General features: G+C 40.8%; 2 protein-coding genes across 3 annotated transcripts in view; one reads left to right on the forward strand and one right to left on the reverse strand.

Annotated features, from left to right (window-relative positions):
* ZNF106 (zinc finger protein 106) overlaps positions 1–8,131 on the forward strand; it is a 47,657-nt gene extending 39,526 nt beyond the window's left edge. For both annotated transcript variants that reach the window (XM_030452583.1, XM_030452584.1), the window contains 4 exons: positions 18–89; positions 1,778–1,849; positions 2,484–2,630; positions 3,672–8,131. In XM_030452583.1, the coding sequence (XP_030308443.1) occupies positions 18–89; positions 1,778–1,849; positions 2,484–2,630; positions 3,672–3,728 (348 nt within the window). In that variant the 3' untranslated portion in view covers positions 3,729–8,131. The remainder of the gene's footprint in view (positions 1–17; positions 90–1,777; positions 1,850–2,483; positions 2,631–3,671) is intronic.
* A 1,345-nt stretch (positions 8,132–9,476) lies between these two features.
* The window catches only part of CAPN3 (calpain 3), a 30,652-nt gene continuing 15,091 nt past the window's right edge, over positions 9,477–25,037 (reverse strand). The window contains 15 exon segments of the mRNA XM_030452268.1: positions 9,477–10,759; positions 11,398–11,456; positions 11,992–12,108; positions 13,796–13,874; positions 14,458–14,526; positions 16,014–16,078; positions 16,681–16,738; positions 18,116–18,193; positions 19,441–19,455; positions 19,457–19,543; positions 20,619–20,633; positions 21,640–21,676; positions 22,351–22,559; positions 23,999–24,010; positions 24,521–24,690. Coding sequence (XP_030308128.1) covers positions 10,733–10,759; positions 11,398–11,456; positions 11,992–12,108; positions 13,796–13,874; positions 14,458–14,526; positions 16,014–16,078; positions 16,681–16,738; positions 18,116–18,193; positions 19,441–19,455; positions 19,457–19,543; positions 20,619–20,633; positions 21,640–21,676; positions 22,351–22,559; positions 23,999–24,010; positions 24,521–24,690 — 1,097 coding nt within the window. The 3' untranslated portion in view covers positions 9,477–10,732.

A 25,037-nucleotide genomic window follows, 5' to 3' on the forward strand; every position in this document is an offset into this window, starting at 1 on the left:
TTTCTGTTTCTTTCCAGTCACATGACCGCTTGCAAGTCTATGGAGGCCACACAGATATGATCATGTGTATGACCATCCACAAAAGCATGGTAACTTCCTTTTATTTGTTGGTTTCAAAGAGAAAATTGTAATTTCCACATGATAGTAAAGACAGTTTATTTTTTCAGATAATGAAATCAGCCTGCCATCTAAGAACTTAGAAATATCAGCCAAAAAAGCAAGTTGCTACAGCTTTGTATTTATATGATATTCTCTGGAGAAAAAGTACCTTCTAGTTTACTGCAGTCTTAAAACAATGATTTTGTTTAAAGTGGGGATTGCAATGAAGAGTCTAGAAAGAGTAAAATACTACAAGCATCATAGTGTTCCAAGCATCAATCCTGTTTGACTTGTACTCAAGAGAGTCACACAGATGCTAGAGAAAAGCTTCATCCACAGCCAAATGTCTAGTAACCTTTGATAGAACCTAAATGAAGGTATGCAACTGATTTAGATGTACAGATTTTTGCCCTGCAGGCTTCAGAAGCACTTCTGGATAAATGAGTTGCTTAAAATAGTCATTAAAAGCACTTATTTATCTGCACATGTAGGAATTTGGAAACTTTCAGATTGTAAAATCAGAGGAATAGGAATGATCTGCATTAACAAAAGAATCAAGTCTGGTAGGACCAATCTCATACTAATTGGAATACATATTGCCAATACATATTCACCTCTTGTATGATGAGCAGGATGCAGATCTATGCTCACTCAGGCTTTGTGCTCACAGTCTGAGGCTTGAGCTGCCAGAGTCTGGTTTGGGTATTCTCAAGGCAAAGAATTTTTCAGATTACAAGCTTCTTAATGAGTAGAATGTTGTAGTTTTCTGTAGTGATCTTAGCAGTTAGGTGTAGTCTCTTACACGCAGTGGATTGGCTGTCATGTCCTGGTGACAAAAAAACTTAAACAAAAATAACAAATGAAATATTCAGCCTGCAGAGTTTTCTATATTATGTGGGGGCTTTTTTGACTACTCTCTCCTCTTTATGGGATTACAAGAGTCCAGCATCCTTTTCTTTCCAAAGGACAATTTGTGTGAAACACTTCCCTGAGAGAAGTGCTTAAGATGTCTTTGCCTTCCTTTTATGAGTCTTTTCCTTCTGAAATTGGGATCTTTTTCCTCCCCGTCTCATTTTGTTATACATACAACTGGTTAAGTCCTGGAAATATCACAGAATCATTCTCATTGGAAAAGACTTTTAAGATCATTGAGTCCAACCATAACCTAACTCTACCAACCATTAACTCAGTCAAGTTCAGTGCTTAAACCATATTCCTAAGCACCACATCTACATGCTTTTTAAACACCTCCAGATATGGTGATTAAACCAGCTGCCTGGGCAGCCTATTCCAGTGTTTAGTTACACTTCCAGTGAGGAATTTTCTTCTAATAGCTGATCATCTGAAGCTCCTCTGGCACAGTTGAGACCATTATATATTTAATTTGGCATTTAAACCTTTTCTTTTTTTCACCTCAGTGAGTAGTAACATTTCATTTTAAAGTTTTCTGAGCTTTGCACACATGACACTACCAATAACTGAAGCATTTCTTATTCATTAGTTAGGCTTTGTAAACTATGAGTGGAAATCTTAAAAGATTAGACCCATTTTTAAAGCATGTTGGTATTCTATTGTTTTTTACCTAATGTATTCTACACTGAAGCCTCCTTCAAAATTTGTTTTCATGGTTTCTTCTGTTATTCTCAGCTTGCCTTATCCATAAATATTTCTTTTACAGATCTACACTGGATGCTATGATGGCAGTGTTAGAGCTGTGAGGCTTAATCTGATGCAGAATTATCGTTGCTGGGTAATGAGCAAAAATCTTCTAGCCTTCCATTGTTACAATTTTTAGACTACTTATCTGGAAGTGGTCACTACTCAGTCTTGGGTAGCTAGATCTTTATGATAATTCAATGTATTTTTAGAATGTATACATAAATTTTAATGTAAGTGTTTATCACTAGTTCCTTTTTTAATGGTCTGTAGTATATATGTATGCTTTGGGGCAAATCAGTAGTAGCATCTTAAAATGTTTTTCTTTCTGGAAATTTTCAGATGGTGATTTGAGCTGTTTAAAAACTTCAGCTGAGTGGCAGAAAAACTGCTTTACTTTGCTAAATAAGCTTGATTAAATTCTCAACAACTCTGTCTCAAAAACGCTTGAACCTTTAAAGGCTTAGTTCCTCTCTTCCTCCTGCCTGTCTTGCTGAAGGTCAAGGCTTGGTTAGAGGCAGGAAAAATCTCTGTAAAGTTATAATTAAAGGGATAGAGACCACTGAGAATGGGATTTAAATAAGAAGATTAAAAACTCTGAAGAGGTGGTATGGTGGTACGTGTGTCCACAGGCTTGGCACAATACCCAGAAGTGCAAGAAGAAAAGCATTAGCTAATTTTATTTTTTCCTGTGGCTTATTCTGGCATTTTTTTTTTTTTCCTACTAGTGGCATGGATGTTCATTGATCTTTGGAGTTGTGGACCACCTGAAACAACACTTGCTAAATGACCACACTAACCCAAATTTTCAGACCCTGAAATGCCGCTGGAAGAACTGTGATGCTTTCTTTACTTCCAGGAAGGGTTCTAAGCAGGTATGTGAGTGAACTCATGTGTTTTTATTTGGTAGCATAAACAGTACCTTATCACCACAGCTATGGGACTGAATCACATTTCTCTTCAGGGTTAAGTTCTTCTAATCTGAACTGTGTGCACTTACAGTCTTATAAGGCTAACAGGGTTCAACCTGTGGCAGATGAGGAGTGCCACAGTTGAGATACAGAGAATTCTAAAGAATTTGATCCTAAAATACCACATGGAAAATGTAAAAATCCTGAATTATTAGAGGAAAATCTGATTACTCAAGATGTAATTAAGATTCTGTAGGAAAAAAATTATTTTAAAGATGAACAAGCATCAGTTTTGAAACAGGTTTTGTATCCTCTTTACATTTATCCCTCACCAGCTCCTTCATTGCTGTGGATGCTGATGCTTTTTATTTTTCACATGACTTGTTAAACAGTGCATAAATTTCTGAGTAAATGTTAGCACAAATGGGGAAAAAAGAATTAGGAAGTTATAACAGTTGGATTTAATGATGTGGAAAGGGTTTTGTAGATGTAGTAGATGAGTAGGTGTAGTGGACAGTGTTTTAGGCTCTGGAACCAGAGCTGTAGTCTGGTTAGTAAAATCCATACTTGACTCCTTGGCAATATAAACTCCATTCCTGTTGAATGCTTTCCAAAATAGAGAGTAGAAGGAAGTTTCTTTGAGAACTAAGAAACAGAAGGAGAATCCGTAATTCCTTAATCCTTAATTTCTCTTTAATCATTGGCTTTGTATATGTTTATTGACTAAACTCCCTTCTAGTCAGAAAGGAAGCTTGTTTTTATTTGCCTTGAATCATGTGGTACATGAGATAATTTAAATATGGGATTTACTATCTTTGCATTGATTTTTTTAGAAGCTTTAAACCAAAAAATATATTGTCTAGAATATCACGTTCCCTGAGGCTTCAAGAATCTTTTGCAATGTCTTTTTGTGGGGTTTTTGTGTTGTGTTATTAGGTTTTTTTTAGTTTATTATTTGGGTTTTTTAGTTATTGTTTTAAAATTACTTCTCTGATTCTTTTTTAGGATGCTGTAGGACACATTGAAAGACATGCTGAGGATGACAGCAGGATTGACTCATGAAGCTTTTCACCTCCCACATTGGGAAGTAATTTTATATGTCAGAATTATTCCAAATATCATCATTTTCTTACTCCAGTCTTTCCTTTTGTTTTCCAGTTGGAATGCAAACATGGAGTGAGGCTGAAATGCCTTGCTACAGAGTCTGCAGGTTTTTGCACTCTGTAAAGATAAGGCTGGTCAGTTAAGACTTCTCCCAAATGGAAGATTCTTGGAAGTTCTAAACTCATTGACAGATAAGAATATTCCCTTGTCTTGTCTGCCTTGTTTTCTGTTGTTTGTTTTTTTTTGTAGGGTTTTTTCTCTTTGTTTGTTGTTTTTTTAAGAAGAGTAGTCCAAGAGACTTTGCTAAGTCCAGAGGGGTGTTGAGAACTTAAGATTACAATAGGTGCTGGTGTTTGCAAACTCAGCTTCAAGTCTGTTAAATGTCAAGGACATGTCTGGGTTTATGTTGTATCCAATTTTTTAAGCTGATCTTAATAAAATTCCACAAACCAGAATATCACTGATTCCAACAGTGTAACCTGATTACCCAGTGTACATTTTTACTTTCTTCATAAAAAGAAAAGGTATTTTATGGAGAACTGGAATAAATTAATTATTTTAATATTAATTCTAATTTATTTTTTATTCCTTGTGTAAAAATTGCTATAACTGGTACAAAAATACAGTGACAGACTGCCCTAACTACTATATCTCCTCAGGTATGTTTTTCATTTGGAGGAAAGCAGTTCTTAGCCAGTAGCAGCAAAACAGCCAGAACAGTGGCTCCACTCAGATGCTTTGCAGTTCTTAGTCTTTTTTAAATACAGATCTATAGGTACAGGAAAGAAGTAAGTGGTGTTGATTTTTTGTTTTCTTTAAATACCAGTATAACCACTGCTATCCTGACACATCACTGTAGCTGGATACCTAACTTCTATATGTGAAATTTTAGTGACTGAGCTTTGCTGTTCCCATATCTTCATGGCATAGTAAAGTAAGAGAAATGGAAAGACACTGCCTAAGTGCATCTGCTTAAGTAGTGTTTTGTTTCTGTTGTGAACTGGCTTGGTTGGCTTGGGCATATCAAGTTCACACAAAACTCAACTGGAAAGAATGGAGCAAGATTTTAAAGGATTTTAAACTCTATAAAGTTCTCAAGCAGAAGCTGAGGAAATGCATATTGTGTAGCAAAAGACTTGTGTCTGCTAATGCTCAGAAGGTACCATGGAGAAGCCAGTGCAGCAGGGTTTCTGCTTGTCAGGATTCCTTTGCAGGTGCCCCTTGGGGTGGAAAACTTTACCCATTAAGTTCAGTGAAATGTGCTTTTCACTGAACATTTCAGTGAAGTGTACATTTTCACTTCTCTGCCATAATGACACTAATTTAGCAAAGAGCTCTTTTAAACAAAGAGACTAATCTAGCAAGGAGCTTTGTGGTCACTTTTGCTTAACTTGCTGCTCAAAATAATAAAAAAAAATGTCTCTTGAAAGTGCAACAGAAAGTAAAGACATCCCAGTGTCAAAATGGAGCTGCTTATAAATGAATCCAGTGCTTTTCAAACAAACTGGATGCACTGTTTTTACTGGGCACCTCTTTCACCACTACTCTGAGCATTGGTATGCCAGTCATAGACCAAATAGGTTTATAGCCCCATTCTTTGACTAAAAAGAAGCCTTTTTAGGCCAAGAATGTAATTGAGGAAAGCCCATGGATGTTCTGCTGCTATCAAATCCAAGAACTTCAGGGCACACTATCTTTGTATTGTCATAGTGGACAAGGATAATTTCTCTGTAGTGGCTTGACACTGGTTTTTGGTGAGAAGACACTAAAACAGGAATGAGATGTAGTAGCATCCTGCTTCATATACATGGGAATCTCTGAGGTTCCAGTGCTTTTGTGGTGATCTGTTGGGGTTTTTTATTAAGTTGTTTGTGAGCAGGAAAAAACACAAGATGTGGCTCAAACCCTGGACTGTTTTGAGGGTGGTTTTGTTTTGGTTTCTGGAGTGTGTATTTGGGGTTTGGTTTTGTTGTTTCTTTTTTTTTCTGTCTGTGGATGAAACATTTCAAGAATCAAGTTCAGGGAAATCTCTGAGCAGTGTAAAATGTCTTCTGTTGCAGGCTGTATTGCTCTGATGTCTCTGAGAGTATTTGGATTTTTAATAATCTAAATCCAGAAGACTGCATAATACTTAAACCATTTCCAAAATTACTGATATTCAAGAGTTCTTCAGGGTTTATTTTGAACCACAATGAAGGGAGCATGTGAAAGTGTGGCATGAACTACATGAATATCTCAAGTTGTCCTTCATGGACTCTTTTTGAAGTGAAGTTGTGGAGGTTTGTGTCCTGAGGACAAGCTCATGGGGTGATTTAGCATTCTGAAAAATGGTGTGTGAGAAGAGTAGATTTTCTTACTTCTTCCTTGTGATTCTTTCAGCTGTTTCCAGGAATGTGTGAGGATCTTTCTCAGTAGGTATTGAAACAAATACAGTTATGACATTTTATTTGCATTCCTGATTGCTTGTTCCAATTATCTTTTCTAGCTGGAAGTAGACTTCTTTTTCTTGTAGTCTGTTGTATTTCTTTATTTTTCCTTAAACAGTCCTCCTGAAAAGTCTGGGCTTCTAAAATCCACCATTAGCTTTACCAGGGGTGTTATTTGGTGATTTCTAGGTCATTTCAGATATAGTGTAGAAATCTTAAAATGGGTAAAAGGCAGGAAAATAGCAGTGCTGCATGAATCTTTGTAAAAATTTGTTTCATAAGCTAGAGACAATTTTAAAAACTGCTCAGGGGTTCAGAGGAAAATGCTGTGCTGCTTTGTTCTGAGGATATCTTAAAAGGATTTATTAGGAAGCTTTTGTGCAGCTGGGGAAATCCCTTCTCTGGAGTTCTGTGGGGAGGTTTCTGATTTGTTCAGCTGGAATTCAGGACAGCTTTTGCTGCTGACTGTTTATTTCTTCTGGAGGCAATTACAGGAGGGAGATACCAGACTAAATGTGTGGGCTTGGTAACCACCCATGAAATTCTCTTCCACCTTGCAACTTAGGGTTTTGATTCCTGATATACCTCTAACTGAAGGATGTAGTAACTTGGGGAAGGTGGATTATTTGTGAAATTTACCCAAGTACTATTTGCATGAAAAGCAGTACTGCACACCTGGAGGCTGTTTCAGGACTATTTTTGTTTTCATTTTGGTTTTTTAATGGAAGTAAAAAGTTGTGGGTGGGAGAGTGAGTAGAGTGAGGTTTCATTTTCTGGTTAGCTGTGTTTATTTATTAGTCAAATGTTAAATAAGGAGCTCTGGACTTGCTCTGTGTCTGACTACATATGGCAGGCCCTTTAGGGGGTAAGCCACCATTTTCCTTGTAGCAGGACTGACTGCACCTAATAAGCTGCGAGCATCCTGAGTGTTCAGAGGCATCATACAAAGAATGGGCCTGGTGCTACTGAAACCAGTTATTCTTTTGAAAAGCATCAGAACTTGTGCCATAGGCATACCAAGCTCCAAAAGGAGAGTGCAAGTAGCATAAAATGATCACTTGAAGCTCACATGTGCTGCAAAGCTTAACCTGCCCCAGTGCTCATAACTACACATGTATTGAATGATAAGACAGCACTAGGATTGATCTGTGTTTGCTGCTCCTTTCTCCTTCAAATCACAGGGAAAAATAACAGCTGTCAGTGCTAAATATTTTGTGGCCTAACACTGCTGCTTCTGTATCTGAAAGGGGGTGGAGGGAAAACTGCTGCATCTGTTGGTACAAAAACTCATTAAATACCCCAGCTTCTGCTTGCCTGGTGTTACTTAGATGTGGAGTGTGGATTACAGACTTTAAATGTGTTATCAGCACATGAGCTGACTTCTGCAAAATAGTAGAAGTTTGGCTGTGCTGTGTGTCTGGAGTAGTGCAGTTCTTAATGCACATTTTCAAACAGTACAATAATGCCAGATCAAGATGCTGAAAAAACATTTTTCCCTTCTTTTATATTAAAAAACAGGTGCAGATGGGTCTTGGTTTTCAGGCTTGTATGGTACTGTCATTCAAACAGTCTGTAAGTTGTCCTGAGCTGCAGAATATGTGAGGAAGGATAAGGAAGTGGTTTCAGCTACTGTTTGTAAAATATATAATAGTTAAAGAGCAAACTGTAGGAATATGTTCTGTTCTATGTGCCTGCCAGCTTCTCAAGTTTCATTTTGCTGTAAGTGTTAAGCAGTCCCTTGGAAGAATGGAAGTGGAATAAAACAAGAGCATCAAATTCTTAATAATTTAAGTTGTGTAGCACATGTGCAGAGATTGACCTTGGTTTTCTTCTCTCACTTTGGTACAGAGCTGTGAGTGTAATAACAAACCTTTACACAGCAAAAAAAGAACAAGAAAGAAAAAAAAAAAAGAAATAAAAGTTCTTTATATTGTTGTGGTTTGTCAGTCTGATTCTTCTTTGTTTCGGATAGAATGCTTTTTTTCAGAGGTAGAACTTGACTTCATTCTGGACTTTTTTTCTGTTTTTAAGAGGGCTGGATAAAGTCAGAAAAGCCACTTGGAAGCTCCAGCACTGCAGGAATGTTGCAGGGTTTTGCTTCTGGGGAGCAGGAGTCATGTCCAGCCTGGCCTTAAAAACTTCCAGGGATGGGGCTTCCACCACCTGTCCAGGCAACCCGAGAGGTTGTGCCAGTGTCTCACCACCCTCATGGTGAAGAACTTATTCCTAATAACCAATCTAAATCTCCCCTCCTGTAGTTTGAATCCATTCCCCCATGTCCTATCACTACTGACAGCCTAAAAAGTCCCTCCCCAGCTTTCTTGTAGCCCCCTTCAGATACTTCAAGGCTGCAATAAGGTCTCCTCAGAGCCTTCTCCTCTCCAGACTGAATAACCCCAACTCTCTCAGTCTCTCCTTATAGCAGAGGTGCTCCAGCCCTCTGGTCATCCTTGTGGCCCTTTTCTGGACACAACTCCAGCATGTCCACGTCTCTCCTATAACAGGGGTTCTTATGAAGAGTGTCAAGAAGAGTGTGGCAAACAGGTCGAGGGAGGTTGTTCTCCCCCTCTGCTCTGGCAAGGCCCCATTTGTAATACTGAGTCCAGTTCTGGAGTCTCCAGTTCATGAAGGGCAAGGAACAACTGGAGAGTCCAGCACAGAGCCACTGAGATGATTAGGAGACTGGAGCATCTGCCATATGAGGTAAGGCTGAGGGAGCTGGGTCAGCATGGAGTAGACTGAGGGGGAATCTCATTGATGCTTATAAATATCCAAAGGGTGAGTGTCATGAGGATGGGACCAGGCTTCTTTCAGTCATGTCCAGTCACAGGACAAGAGGCAATGGTCACAAAATGGTACACAAGATGTTCAGCCAAAACATAGGAAGAACTTCTTTAACTGCAAGGGCAGCAGAGCACTGGAACAGGCTTCCCAGGGGGATGGTGGGGTCTTTGTCTCTGGTGACATTCAAAACCTGCCTGGATGCCATCCTGTGCAACCCACTGTAGGTGAACCTGCTCTGGCAGGGCAGTTGGTCTGGATCATCTCCAGAGGTCCCTTCCAACCCCTAACATTCTGTGATTCTGTGATTTAGAACTGTATAATCAAGAGGTTTTCTGTTTCTTGGTGACCTTTCAGTTAAATGTGCTACTTACCAGAATTGAAAAAATTGGAGTGGTTGCTGCGATTTGTTTTTACAGTTTTGCTTTACAATAGTGTATTGCTTTGTTACTTTTTTCAAGCAGAGAGCTAAGCAGAAGGTTCTCCTGACAAGGTCTGGTCTTTTCACACCTTTTATTTTCCCTTCTATTTTTATACTGACTTAAGATTGACCAGTTCTGAAAGCCTGTCATCATCAAAACTGGTAATGGTGGAACCTCTCAAGCTCAAATGCTGGATTTTTATAAAGTGTTTGAGATATTAGGATGCTTTCACACTTGCCATAAAATTGCAAAAGCTCCTGTATATTCAGGAGAATGCTGGAAGAATACTCAATGTTTTATCATCTTTTGTTATTTCAAAATAAAAACAAAAATCAACCCTAAAGTTTAGGCCAAAATCCTGTTGATTTCATTTTTGGTTCAATTAAACTAATTGTATTTTAACATTTTAATAATCTTCCCAAAGTGAATGGACTAATATAGTGTCTGCTTTTGCTCCAGGTCACCTCTTACAATAAAGAAATATACAATACTGTTAGGAAATGGGGCCTGGAGGAGGGGAAGGAAGAGTGTGTGTAGATAGATGACTTTGTATGTGTAGAAGGTTTTCTCTCTGAAATGGGAAGCAACTTTCGTAGTGTTACAGAGAATGCAGTTACAATAAAAAAAATAAATATCCAGTGTATACTTAAGGTACTATGGGGATACTAAAAATGGGAACAAATCACTCCTTCTGATAGTTCTGTTGAGGCACTAGCCCAAGCTGTACCTAGGTATTACTGCAGTCTGTTGTGCCTTACTTCCATGTTTCTAGCATAGAACCAACCTGCACAGCCACATCTGTAGCAATGGGATTGGGATGCATAATTTTAATGTAATTGAGGACAATCTTGTGTGAAATATTCAGTAAACATTACGAGGAGGCTGAAATGATAGTATCAAAAGCAGGACAAAGAGTTAATGACTAATTACAAGGTGGTAGTAAACACCTCTGACTTTCACAGTTCAGCTACAATCCCAGTTTTGCCTGATTTGAGGGAAGACTTTTCCAGGTGTCAGCATGAGCAGAATAATGAGACACAGTCCATGTCTTTACCATGCAGAAAAAGCTTATTCAGTCATCAATAAATTAATCCTCGTAGCCCAAAATGAAAAAGTCAGGAAGTTATAAAACTAGTTACAGAATATCTGCATAGTCTGCCTACTGGGGTATGGTTGATTCTTTCTCCAAGGGCTTCTTCCAGTGTGCTGTTTATCTTGAGAAGCAAAGCACATAATTGGGAAATGCTTGTTTGCATTTGGGGGTGAATGGAGCAAATCACTCAAAACAGAGTCCTGAGTCTGTTCTTGCCAAAGGTGGCCACTGGTTCCGGTGTTATGCATACATTGTGAGCTGCAGCCACTGAAAGAAGAGAGAGAATAAAAGGATGAAAGAGTTGCTGGCATTCTCCAAAAAAATTGTATTGAGCCACCACCATCCCTAGCTGAAAGGCAGCTGCTTGCTGACTCTTAGGATGAAGCATAGTGGCAGTGGGGAATTTTATCTTTGGCTTCTTGCTCATATTCCTCCTTACCTTGCATATAGTAAAGGTTTTTTTATAATCTCCCTAGCAGAAGACATGCTTTTAAGTTGAAACTTTCCAAGCCTTCTTAATAAGATATTAAAAAAGTAAGGAATTATGTTAAACCCCAATATCAGTTAATGCCATATTAGTATATTTGATTAAAACTGCCTTAGAAAAAAAAACCTCAGAAGTTTTTTCAAGCACTTTAATGTATGAAGAGTCCACAGCAGTGCCCTTCAGTACCAACCGGAGCCCCACAGAGCAGCTGTTGCTGGTGGGTGATGGGTACAGGTGCTCTCTATGGGACATTGGCTTACAGAAAAATTTTTTGGGAGGTTTTGTGTCCTCTTACAGATTGGATGACAGTTTCAGACCAGCTTTCATAGGCTCCCTTGGGCACATGTGCAGTGAATTATACACTTAAAAACTTAGTATCATGAGATTGTGTTAGAAATACTTGCATAAAGTAGTTTACCTCCAGGACATTGAGCTTAATGATGCCATCTCCATCTTTATCAAAGGCACGGAATGCTCCTGAAGCAAGGGAATAAAAACACATGGAGTAGTTTACTATGTGTGTAAAGATCATAGAATCACAGAATCCTAGGGGTTGGAAGGGACCTCGAAAGATCATCTAGTCCAACCCCCCCTGCCAGAGCAGGGCCACCTAGAGCACTTCGCACAGGAACGTGTCCAGGCGGGTTTTGAATGTCTCCAGTGAAGGAGACTCCACGACCCCCCTGGGCAGCCTGTTCCAGGGCTCTGTCACCCTTACAGTAAAAAAGATGATCCCATACAGGGAACCAAATTGTGTTCCTGCCTTCTTTATGGAAACTTGTGCGGGCAGATGTTTACTTATATGGTTAGCAAGTATTTCAGCTACGTTTTCTCTTAGGCAGTACAAAGGAAAACACAGTGGCTTGTTTTCTTTTGTGCTTGTATGGCACAGCTCTCATTTTAGACTCCCTACAGCCATAAATTTAAAACTACAGGTGGATGAGTAGTGCTTGGAGTTCATCCGTGTGGCTTTGGGGTGAGGCGGGAGGGAGGGGGAGCAGCAGCTACTCACTGAACATGGCGTCCAGCCTCACGAAGCAGCAGATGAAGCTGTCGAAGTCAATGTTCATGTTCTTGTCGGCGTAGCGCATGGTGATGATGTCGTAGAGCTGATTGTTCAACCGAAACCCTGCAGAGGGACAGAAGGATCAAGGTAGTGGATCAAGGGTTGGATTTGATGATCTCTGAGGTCCCTTCCAACCCAGCCGATTCTATGATTCTATGAAATGGGGCACACCTGGGACACAGCCAAGGGGGTGAAGCGCTGGTGCCACTCAGGCCTCCAGGAGAGGCCACAGGTGCTTCCCGAGCCCAGCTGAGGCTCAGACCAGAGGCTACAGCTGAAGCCACTAAATGTAATGAGATAAAGCTACAAGGAGCTTCAGTCTGCCCGGATACTTTCTTAAAATGGAAGCAATGCTTTTAAACTTTAAACGCTTTTAAATGATGATTTAGGAGGGCCAATAGCACCTGAGTTCCCTCATGCTGTAAATATGAAGACGAGAGGTCTGCACCAAGGAGTTTGCAGCTTAGCTGGGCCTGATACGAGCAAAGCAACAAAACCTCAGTGAGAGAAACCTAGGAGGAAGTTGCTGTGAAAACACCAGTGTTGAGAAATAGGTAAGGAGGTAACTCCTCAATGTGGTATTACCAAAGTGTGGTACTGACTGCTGCAACTTTTGATCATGCTCCTTAAAGAATCTCTACGAGTACCTGGAAGGAGGTTGTAGAGAGGGGGGTGTTGGTGTCTGAAGTAATAATTGGCAGAACAGGAGGAAAGGGCCTCAAGTTGTGCCAGGTTGTGTTTAGATTGGATCTTAGGAAAGATTTCTTCATTGAAAGGGCTGTCAAGCAGTGGAAGAGGCTGGAGTCACCATTCCTGAAGGTTTTTAAAAGATGGATAGATGTGGTGCTTAGAGACAAGGTTTAGTGGTTGACCTGGCAGTGTTATGTAGAGAAACAAGATAAACCAGGTGCCTCGAGTTGCCAAAGAGTGGGTGGGATTCCACCTGTGCCTGGTTAGGACAGGGCCCCTATTACCAGGGGGCCAATAAAGGTGGGACACACACCCACACAGAGGGAGCTCACTCTGGTGTGAGGTAGTGCAGAGGTAAGCAGCTTAAGGAGCCTCAGGAGCAAGAAAGGTGCCTCCCGCTACAGTGTTAGGCTAAGATGATGAAGGGAGTGGAACATCTCCCTTATGAGGAAAGGCTGAGGGAGCTGGGTCTCTTTAGTTTGGAGAAAAGGAGACTGAGGGGTGACCTCATCAATGTTTTCAAATATGTAAGGGGTGAGTGTCAGGGAGATGGAGTTAGGCTCTTCTCAGTGGTGACCAGTGATAGGACAAGGGGTAATGGGTGTAAATTGGAGCATAGGAGGTTCAAGTTGAATATTCGAAAAAATTTTTTTCCTGTAAGGGTGACAGAGCCCTGGAACAGGCTGCCCAGGGGGGTCGTGGAGTCTCCTTCACTGGAGACATTCAAAACCCGCCTGGACACGTTCCTATGTGAGGTACTCTAGGTGGCCCTGCTCTGGCAGGGGGGGTTGGACTAGATGATCTTTCGAGGTCCCTTCCAACCCCAAGGATTCTATGATTCTAATGATTGGTCCCTATGATCTTAAAGGCCTTTTCCAAACAAAATGAATCGGTAATGCAAAGCTTCTAAGCTCTGTTGGGAAAAAAAGTATTTCTGAATTTCTATAGGGTCTCCCTTCAAAAGAGAAACTCCTGTGTTCATGATTTCGCCCTCATCCAAACAAGGTCACCCGAAGCAAGGTTTCTATGGTTGTTGGGCACTGAACACTGAGAGAAGTACCTGCATCATTGACTGCATTCCTCATCTCGTAGCTGTTAATGGTTCCCGAATGATCTGTGTCATAACGCTTGAAAATTTTCTGGAAAAAAGAAAAAAATAAATACACAACAGGTATAAAAGCTTGTACTTCTGTTGAAAATACCCACTGACTGGATATGGGATGTGTGCCTCAGGCACATGGAGGCTTGGCCAATTGCCTTATGAGGCTTCTGCTGGGCAGTCTGGGTTGTTATCACAGAGGCCCTCTCAGTCACAAAGAAAGATAATTTAGATCCATGCTGTGAGAAGCAAAAAGCTCTCCCCTAGAGACTGTCCTCCTTTGACTTGAACTTAGGCTGTTAATCTTCTCTTTTTCTTGTCCTGATTAAGCTATTACAAGGCCTTGTTCTATCTCCCATCATCCTCCTCCTGCAATTTGTATATCTCTGTAGTATTCTCATGGGGGGATGTTCTTAGGTAAGTTCTGGATCTTCAGAGATTCAGGTTATTTGCTTAGCCTCCAAGTAGGATGAGGAGAGATAGTACTTTTCTTCTCAGAAGCTATTATGCAATGTTATTATCTTTTCTTTTTATTGTAGGGTATGCAGGGAGGTCTGGTTTTCCTACAAAGGCTTCTGTGCTGCAGAAGATGTGAAGAACAGCACTGTGGATACCAGCAATACCTGCCAGCTTTTAATCTTGTCCCAGAGGTGTCGAAACTCATCAAAGTTTATCTTCCCTGAGCCATCTGTCTGTGATGCAAAGATTCAGGTAAAAAAACCTCATGATATTTTAAAGAGGAAAACTAATTAATTCTGTAGCTACTGATGAAGGGATGAATGTGAAACCAAGATCAGGATCTCCTCATTATGAAGAGCTAGCTGAGCTGTGCAGTGAAATATTTGTGGATGTTTTGGTTATAGTCTGTAGTATTTTGTTTCAGGAGTATGAAGTACTATTTGTATTTTGTGTAGAAGAAAACACTTAGTACAGCAGAGAGAGACTTGCTCCTGGATCTAGTATAGGATGGATCATCAGGACATTTAAGTGGATACTTTCCAAATACCTCCAAATGTGAAGGTGAACTAAGGCAATTAACCTTTATCCTAGAATAAAGTCTTTTCTGCCTTGCTTAAAATTAATTGAGAACTAAGCAAAATATTGACTAAAGCCATCTACAGGAATGTGCTTAGGCTCCAACAATTACGGCTCTGGGTTGCAGTCATAGTTTTGTTCCAGTTCTGTTTGTGTACATTTATGTTCTTCCAAAATAATTTCAAATAGGGAATCTAAGTGATGGATCAGAGGTAAACCAGTATGACATCTTGTAGTTTGTAGTCTTGTGTTTTGTTATGCTTGCTCTGAGACAATTTTTGTGTTGCATGTCAAGTACATCGTGGAATGTGTAACATGTTATGAACTGGGAGTGGAACATCTCCCTTATGAGGAAAGGCTGAGGGAGCTGGGTCTCTTTAGTTTGGAGGAAAGGAGACTGAGGGGTGACCTCATCAATGTTTTCAAATATGTAAGGGGTGAGTGTCAGGGAGATGGAGTTAGGCTCTTCTCAGTGGTGACCAGTGATAGGACAAGGGGTAATGGGTGTAAATTGGAGCATAGGAGGTTCAAGTTGAATATCCGGAAAAATTTTTTTCCTGTAAGGGTGACAGAGCCCTGGAACAGGCTGCCCAGGGGGGTCGTGGAGTCTCCTTCACTGGAGACATTCAAAACACGTCTGGACACGTTCCTATGCGAAGTGCTCTAGGTGGCCCTGCTCTGGCAGGGGGGGTTGGACTAGATGATCTTTCGAGGTCCCTTCCAACCCCTAGGATTCTGTGATTCTGTGTAACTTAAAGAGAAAAGAGAAATATAGGAAGTTTTTTTGGCAAAAATTTCAGTTATGTTGAGCTGGTTTAAAAACCAAACCAACCAAACAATAAAATCATGCTTTAGTACATGAGCTGGTCAGTCACTGATGCCTAAGGAAGGGTATCATACTGGCTGGCTTGTTCTGTAGTTTTCTGTTTTGGATCATTTTCATCTGCCAATTATGCAAAGGTTGAGATGACTGGAGTAAAGCAGCACCGAGCCAGGAATGTTGTGTTATCTGAGTACAGACTATAATGTCCTGTTTTGCTTCTCTGCCTTTTTAAGTCGTGTGTGTGTGTGTGTGGTGATGGGGAATTCATCCCCAGTGGACTTGTGTGGTACCAAGCACTGCTCTTTCACCAGAAAAGGATACATCCATCAAAGCAATCATGCTGCGGCAGGATTCCAGTTCAAATCCTTCTGTCTTTAGGTCCTTATCTGAAATAGATGATCCCAGGTGAAAACAGATCATGCAAGTCAGCAAGAGTTTCTTCCTCTGAGGTGTAGCTACTCAAAGTAGATGCCAAAGGAACTTTGTTCATCCAGTAAGAATTTAGCAGAGAAATCTGAACAGATTCTAATGTTATTGCTTGTGAATTAGAGATGACTCTTCTTGACTTGTTATATACAATAAAGTCCTCTGGAAAACTCTAACTTCCAGGTAACTAAATCCAGAGTCTGTAGGCTAAAGTTTGTGAAACAGGGAGACAGACCTGCCTCTCCATTAGAATTCTTTTGTTTAAGGGCATTTGCAGACTTCTAGAATTGCTGTAGCATCCTAGGTGGTGCTTCCAACAAACTTTTGCTCATTACTGCATCATCACTGCTTGATCACTTGTAGAGAGAATCGCTCTGAAATGTTCATCTTGCTAAGTCTTGGATGCAAAGACTATGGAAATGTAATTTGGAAATTTGTGACTTTGAAACCATAGCTTTTGGGGTTCAACTTGGGAGGGGAAGGTGAGAAGGTGGGGGAGGAGGGCTACATCATATCACAGGTTTCTGTGTCCAGTGTTACTGAAACACATGCTCAAACTCACGTTTTTTTACGACGTTATTGAGAACATTCCTGAGTTCTTCAGCATTGATCTCCATGTCCTGGTAAGGAATGTGATGAGGATATAGTTAATTACAACATTCCTTATTAAGCATATCTCTTTAGGGATGGATATGCTAAAAGGATATGCTAAAAAAGTCTTTGATCACTTTCCAGTATGGCATATAGGATTCAAGCTAGAGTACATTCTATTTCATATAAACATTGGCCCAGATCTTTCTTGAGTCTGCAGTACAAGATAGGTCTAAAGTTACCATATAACACTTTTTAAATTAAAACTTAAATAATAGCCAGTAATATCAAACACTGTAAAAGTCAAGAAGCAAAATGTGAAAATCCCTATAAGCCATCTGCAGCCTCTCAATATATGCATTTTTGAAATCTGCTTTTACTTCTAGCTTCTCTCCATAAGCATATACTGAGGGCATTGTATTTCTAACTTTTTCATAGAAGCTATGCAAAATAGCATCATGTAGCACAGAATCATAGAACCACATATGGTTAGGGTTGCAATGGACCTTAAAGATCATCAAGATCCAATCTTGCATGGTCCATCATGATCCAACCTCCCACTAGGTCAGGTTACAGGAGGCTTCATCCAACCTGGGCTTGAACACTCCAGGGAGGGGGCATCAGCAGCCTCCCTAGCCAACCTGTTCCAGTATCTTACTACCCTCATGTTGAAGAATTTCTAGTCTAAATTTCCCCTCTTTCAGTTTAAAACCATTACCCCTTGTCCTGTCACTAACCTCTCTGGTGAAAAGCCTCACCCCAGCTTTCCAATATGCCCCCTTCATGTACTGGAAGGCTGCTGTAAGGTCTCCCTGGAGCCTACTCCAGGCTGAAAAACCCTAACTCTCTCAGTCTTTCTTCATAGCAGAGGTGCTCCAGCTGTTTGATCATCTGTATTTGTGCCTGAGGTTGAACTGACCCAAGTGCAGGACCTTGTACTTTGCCATGTTGAACTTCATGAGGTTGGCATGGGCTCACCCACCTCTCCAGCCTCTCAAGGTCCCTCTGGATGGCATCCCTTCCCTCTGAGGTGTCAAACACACCACACAGCTTGGTATTATCAGCACAGTTGCTGAGGATACACTCTATCCCACTGTCCATGTCTTCAACAAAGATGTTTAACAGCACTGGTCCCAATACTGACCCCTGACTGAAAGAACTAAAACCTAAATTTAAATGAGGGTCCCTTGTGCACAATGGGAACAGCTGATACGTAAATCTGAGGATAGCTGTATACTTAATTGGATTTATATTTGATTTTGCTTCAGATCTCAGAGGAAATCTAATGGAAGGAAATCTAAAGAAATTTTAAAATTCAGTGTTTTGAATCCATGAAGCAGTTGGTTTAGGTATTGTTGTGGCTAGGCTGCTTTGATGGCAGAGACAGGGATCTCTTGCATACTCACATCCCCTGCAATTTGTCGGAAAATGTTCCTGAACTGTTTTTCCTCTTCACTTCTCTCTTGAGCTTTTGCTGAAGCATGCTGAAAAGAGACAAGCAAAGAAGAGATATAACATTATTTCATCAGGAAAGCAAGGGAACTGGGGGGCTACATGGCTCACTTCACCTCCTCCAGAGAAGCCTCTTACTGATTCTGGAGCTCTTTGGAGGAACAGATTGTCCTCCTGGTCCTTTAGTTAAACATGTTTCTTGGCAAAACTGCTGAGTATTTAACATCCCATTTGCCTCCTTTGTCTTTTTTTTTTTTTTTTGGTTTTGAAACATTGCAAAGGAGAAGTTTGGAGCAGTAGAGGCCCATCTGCTCCATAGCCACAATGCAGGCTATGAACTGAGCAGAGGGACTTGGGCTTGAGAGATCTTTGTAATGTACCACAGAGACAGCTTCACTTTCATTGTTTGCTTCTGTCTCAGGCACATGCAAAGAGCAAGCCTGAACTCTGAGCCTGAGACTAGAAAAGGAAACTATGGTTTATTCACCTCCCCACCCTCCAATATTAAATTACAAGAATTATGTGTAGGAAAGTAAAGTGAACGTCTTGGCTTGGTTCTTATTTTTGTTTTTTGAAATGCAGAGGGAAGTTAAGACTGGTTCCTACTTCACCACCTGCATTTTCTGTCAGTCCTGCAGCAGAGCAGCACAACTCTATAAGCAGAAATTCAAACTATGCTCCTAAACACCACAAGCCTGAGTGCAGCATCTCATGTCCCTCACCCACCTATAGGCAGAAACTCCAAATGTGCTATCCTGTTTTCCTCCTTTCTGGTTGTGAATGAAAAGAGGAAGGGTGCAGGACATCCTGCATTTTCATCCTTTTCTCTTCTGGCTGAGGAGGACTGGTATAGGGATGTGTAATTTGGTATGAGGAGAGGCTGTGGCCATTGCCAGGAGCTCCTGAAGGCCCTGAGGTGTGACTTGTGCCTGTGCCCTGTGTAAAGTGGGTACCACTTCAAGGGGCTGAGGGAGAATGGATTAAACTACTTTGCTTGTAGGGGAGGGATCACACACAGACAGGATCTGTGTATGAGAGGGGAACCATGAGAAGTTTTCAAGCAACTAAATCCTCCAGCACAAGAATTAAATAACTGGAGGGATAGTCTCTGTTTGCTCATGCTCATTAGATCTGCCTAAGCCAGATGCAAATTATGCAATGATTAAATGAAAAGCTGTGAAATATCTCAGGACAGTTCTTTGCCCCTATCCTGTGCTCTCCCCAGCTGCTCTCTCCTACTAGCCCACCCCAAGACCTCTTCCCCTTGTCCCACAGAAACCTTTTTCTCATCTGCAAGTTTTTTTTTCACCATCTTTGCCAGTGTCTTCATCTGCTGTCAGCTCCTTATTGCTGTTTGCTCTGTCAGAAACAAAGATGATAGGCTAGAAGAAGGAGAAAGCAAAAGAGAAGTGGAAATGAAATGAGAAATAGTGGAAAGGAAAATATTTGGTGACAGCTGTTCTGATATTCTGTGGCAAAGCACATGCAGCAGCAGCTCCTTCTCCTGAGGGCATGACTGGAGAAGCCAGAGCTGTGAATGACAGAAGAAAAGGAGAGAAAAAAAAAAAAAAGAAGGGAAGGGAAAGGAAGGTAAGGAAAGGGAAAGGAAAAGAGAAAAGAAAGGGAAGGGAGGCTAACTTCTGAAATAAGTGCTGTCCTCATGCTAAAAAGCAAGCTGCAAATGCCTTTTTGCAAGAGTGCTACCTCTGGCTTCTAGCTTTCCTGTTCAGAAGGCCAGTAAGGATTTAAATCATACTTTTTAAAAGAATAATAAGGCTCCCAGATTCTTCATTCTCAGTTAGTGAACATGCCCCTCTCTATGAAGGGCACTAGCCCTGAAAACAGAATCTGAGTCCTACACAGAGAAGGAGCATGTTACTTAAGTGAAGCTTATGTTCTTTCTCTGGATTAATTAGTGAAGCATTCAACGAGCCACATGCAATTGTCTGGTTTAGTTTCTTTAAAAGAAGGAAAGTTGCTACAAGATGTGAATGTGTAACCCTGTGTGTTAATTGCAATCATCCTTTCTTGAGACTAAAATGTCTGATTACATTTTCAAGGTTGTAAATCAAAAAGAGAATCCTGGGTTTTGGTGAGCAGAAACTTCAGGAAAGAGAAGTAGCTGCATTAGGCAATAGAAAGCAAAAGTAAGGGCACATGTCTGGAGAAGGGGTGCTGCTCACTACAAAGGGGTGTCAGGGTGCATGTGGAGGGGCAGGAAGGAAGGGCAGTTTTAGCAGCCCAGAGTGAGAGGAGTATTTGATGCTAATGCTATTGCATTAGAAGTTAGTATAGAAAGACAAATCTTTGCTGCCTGCAAATGGCCTCTGATGAAGCACCCCCTTCATCAACTAGGTCACTTTCTGGATGCAAAGAAATCACGATGCTAGGAAACTGTTCCTTCTGCATGCATTGCACATGCCTTGCTGGCACTCAAGACATTGCACAAGTACCCACCTTGCCCTTTTTCTTCTGTACAAAAAGAGACAAAGTTTTTTTTAAATAAGTGGTCTTAAGCAGAATTACTTATTTTACACAGATTATGCAGAGCTGATGGTAATTTTTTTCCCCTCTTGATCTTTCTCATATTTATTTTTCCCATTCCTATAGTCATACAGTTTTCTACTATTTCCTACGTTAATACAATGCACAGTAGAACAGTGTCTCATCTCATCTGAGGCTTTGTCTGCTTGAATGAAATCTCTATTTTACTTTTTACTCTATTACTTGTCTCTGTCCCAACCTGTCAGTGCAGTGGAGGCTGGACTTTTGTGCCCACAGATCAATGCTCTCTGAAGTGACAACTAAATTCCAACAGATCTGGACAGATGCCTTGTTATCATGAAAACAAATGAAAGGGGAACACTTCTGAGCAAGGTTAGATGGAGCTCAGTTCTTTGCAAGATCACTTCCTCTGATTTTTTCCCAAGACTAACTCTATAATTAGCTCTCAGGTATTCCCACAATGAAGGGTAAAAATCCAGGCTGAAGAGTTACAGCTTGTCATGGATGCTAGTTTGAATCAGAGCATCTCTAGGATTCTTTTCCAGAAAGCGTGTACTTCAAAATATGGTGGATTTTTGTTTTGTTTTGGGGTGGTTTTTTTGTTTGTTTTTTGGTTTTTTGGTTTTTTTATTATATGAGGCACCAACTTCACAAACAGAATGTCCTGGAGAACAAAGCTAGGTCTCCCCTGGTAAATAAATATTCTCCCTTGATGGATGCAAAAGCAATGCTTAGCATCCAACTTTATGCCAGGAGCCAATTTCAAATCCAGAAAAAGGCTTTGGTCTGACCAGATCAGAAAGTAATGTATACAAAGCAAGTGTTAATAGAATTATCTTGATGACAAAATGGGGGAATTTATCCTAGAGGAGCAGTCACTTAGCTGCAAATGGTTTCCTGCTGTGGGTTTCCCTGGATGTGGTGCTCCTCCCTTCCCTATCCTTAATCACATACAGAAGAGGACAGTACTTACCAGTGGACGCTCTGCCTCAATCATGTTTTCAACCTCCCTAGAAGACAGCAGAAAGTAAATAAATCAGGAAAGTGACTGTTCATAATGTTACTTGTTTCTGTAGCTGTTTTATAAGCAGCCCCTTGAACTTTCCAAACACCCAGTGGCTTCTATTACAGATTTAGGCTCTAGATGTAGCTTTTTCCTAGTTTGAGCTGAGCATCCCAAGTACCACTTCCAGGAGTGCTGCTGCCTGTTTCACTTCTCTAAAGAGCCTTGGTTACACTGGATTTTGACAGCTGAGAGTAAACCAGAAGCAGTTTGGCCTAAGTAGAATGACAGTGGCTGCAATTTGCTGAGGTTTGGAAAACCAGCTGATGAGCAGGATGGAAAAGAAATAACTACTTCTTTCTGTTGTTTCATTCTTGACTGAAATTAGATCTGGTTCAACGATTTATCTGCCAATGGCATATAGAAATAACTGATCAGGTTAATTTTCATTATTAAAATGGCTAATAGTGTGGGTAACCTGCAAGCACTAAGCTTCTCCAAAGAGAAAAACAAGCTTTTGTTAGACTATAAGGGAAACCCAGAGAAATGAGTTTGCAGCCTGGAGTTTTTAACGCTGTTGACAAAATAAAAAGCAGGTTGTAGCAAACCAGAAACATGACTGTAGCAGACTAGTGAGCTCGCCCCCACCTGTATGGCCAGAGAAATGGCTCTGCAACTTACTCTGAAAGACTTCTTTTCTCTGAGAAGACCCTCAGGATGAATTCTCCCTCCTGATGTGGATCATACGTTGATGGGATGATAACGTACTCGCTGGGAGGCAACCGGAAGCGCTCAGAGATTTCTCTCATGTTTATATAGGTCTTACTTCTAGCTTTGGAAGCATTGTAGAGGAAAAAATCCTTTTGCAAGTGGTGCTTAGTACCATGCATCTGCAGAACAAAGGAGTCAGTTTGTCTTCAGGGAATCCATACCCATTTCCCAGGTGGCTTGTTGTGTGGGAAGTACATGGCTGAGAGAAAACACAAAGGAAGCAGCAGCACAGCAAGCAGGGAGCTGTCAAGGGTTGCTAACTGGGAACAGATATGGAGTCTGTCACCCTTAAGCTGGGTCTAGCTGGCCTCTGAGGGTGCTCCAGAGCCCACCTGCAATGTTGACTGACTTCTGCTGTGTAGGCACTTTTCTCTGATTGTTTTGTTGGATGCTAAGTTGTGGATGCAAAGTTCAGTGACTTTCCTTGGAAAGTGGCATGGCAAGGAATGGTGTATGCAAACACGAAGTGCAGTAAGGTGAAAGTGCTTTCAATGGAAACATATCCTCCCTAGGCAAAGCATGAATTCTGTATCTGCTAAAGAAATGTGATAATCAAACATTGCATTGGTTAAAATATGAAGATTGAGCCAAGAATTGTGGTCCAAGAACACTTGTAAGCTGTTTGCTGCAGAAGAAACCACCCATCAAATAGTCAGCAAAGAAAATATTCAAAATGTCATTACGTGTTTTCCAGGTAACAACAAAACTTCTGATTCCAATCATTCAACTAATAGCAGGCTCAGAATAACTTAACATTCTGTACTTCTAATTAGTTTTCTTCAATGACTGGAAATATCATTTTTTTTTCCCAAACAAATTCTGAGACCATAGAGAAAGCTCTGTGGCTGCAGCATACAGACCACTGGCATTATGAAAGGAGTGAGTGTCAAGGAGAAGGAGTTAGGCTCTTCTCAGTGGTGACCAGTGATAGGACAAGGGGTAATGGGTGTAAATTGGAGCACAGGAGGTTCAAGTTGAATATCTGGAAAAATTTTTTTCCTGTAAGGGTGACAGAGCCCTGGAACAGGCTGCCCAGGGGGGTCGTGGAGTCTCCTTCACTGGAGACATTCAAAACCCGCCTGGACACGTTCCTATGCGAAGTGCTCTAGGTGGCCCTGCTCTGGCAGGGGGGGTTGGACTAGATGATCTTTCGAGGTCCCTTCCAACCCCTATGATTCTGTGATTCTATGATTATTTGCAGGAGGAAATGGAAGTGGATTAGGGTGGTTCTGCATGGGGTACAAAGGCAAAGCACTTGCTGACATTGCTTCCTGCATCCCAGGCTCACTGAATGACTGTGCAAGCCATGGCCAGACCACATATGAATAGAAAAGGAGGAGTAAGAAAATGGTGCAGGTGACACTGGGGTGCAGGTGAGAAGGAATTAAAAATTATTCACAAAATGTTATGAATAAACACTCAAAGCAGAAAGGTTGCACTTTTGTTACACCCCTGAAAACAAACTTGACAGTTTCCTGCTGATTTACAGACAGGCACAACAGTAGCACTAGCTTTGAGCAGACACCAAGATGTCAATCTACCTCCATCTTGCTCATACCTCTTCAGGCACCTTAGGGAGAAACAAAGAGAAGAAACAGTAAGAAATTATAGGTTATATAATCATTCCAAGCAATTTCTTGCTTTCTTTCCATGTTTCTTGGAATCTGTGTGAGATACACAGTCTGAGCTAAATAGGGTTGGGCAAGGGGACTGAGTGAATTGACTTCTTCATGAAGTTGATAGAAGGACATAAATCACTACATTTGCATCTTGGATGTCTGTTTCGTTTTTAACACTATTCTATTACTGAAATGTTTAGTTTCACCAGGGTGAAAGGGTATGTGGGAAAGAGCATGTTGAAAGCTGAGCCTAAAAAGTGAGTTACCTACAGAGTAAACCCTGAGGTTACTGTGGACTGTATGGTTACAAAGCCTTCGATTTCTTCCAGGTTTCCCTTAAGTTCCTTGCAAAGTGAAAACTGCAGTTTGTGTATTCAGGCTGAATTATTCAGTGACACTCTTAAATGCATCCTGTCAGGCTTTGTGCCACCAGTACTAAGAACAGAGTCTAGAGCTGGTACCTCATAGATGGCAAAGCCAATGGTGTACAGGTTGGCTCCCAGCTTCCGTTCTTTCCTCCTGTTTTTCTGCATCAGTGCAACGAGGAAGCTGCAGATAACCTCTTCATCCTCAGGATCATCATCTTCCTCCAGGAGTTTCAAGCGATACTGGGGATTTGTCCAAAACGTGTCTGTGAAATCCCACCAACAACCCAGAGCAAACATGTAAAGCTTTGCTTTTCTAATGATATTGAAGATCAAACAGAACTTTTAAGATCCCTGCCTGTGGCTCCTGAGGAAAAGGTTGAAACTGAGCTAACATATATATATTTTTTAATGCGTTCATAACACATAAAAAAAATTATGTTGTTTATATGTTTATTTTGTTTATATTCTAACAAAACCGCACAGTAAAGGTAAAAAATGAAGACTTGACATCTGACAAATTTCCAAAGCACTTAAAGCTATAAAAAGCAGATTTCCCAAGTGAAATGTAACTATTAGAGTGAAATTCATCTCTCTTGCTTACTTGAGACAC

The sequence above is a fragment of the Calypte anna genome, chromosome 5A (genome assembly GCF_003957555.1).
Source record: "Calypte anna isolate BGI_N300 chromosome 5A, bCalAnn1_v1.p, whole genome shotgun sequence".
NCBI classification, from domain to species: Eukaryota; Metazoa; Chordata; class Aves; order Apodiformes; family Trochilidae; genus Calypte; species Calypte anna.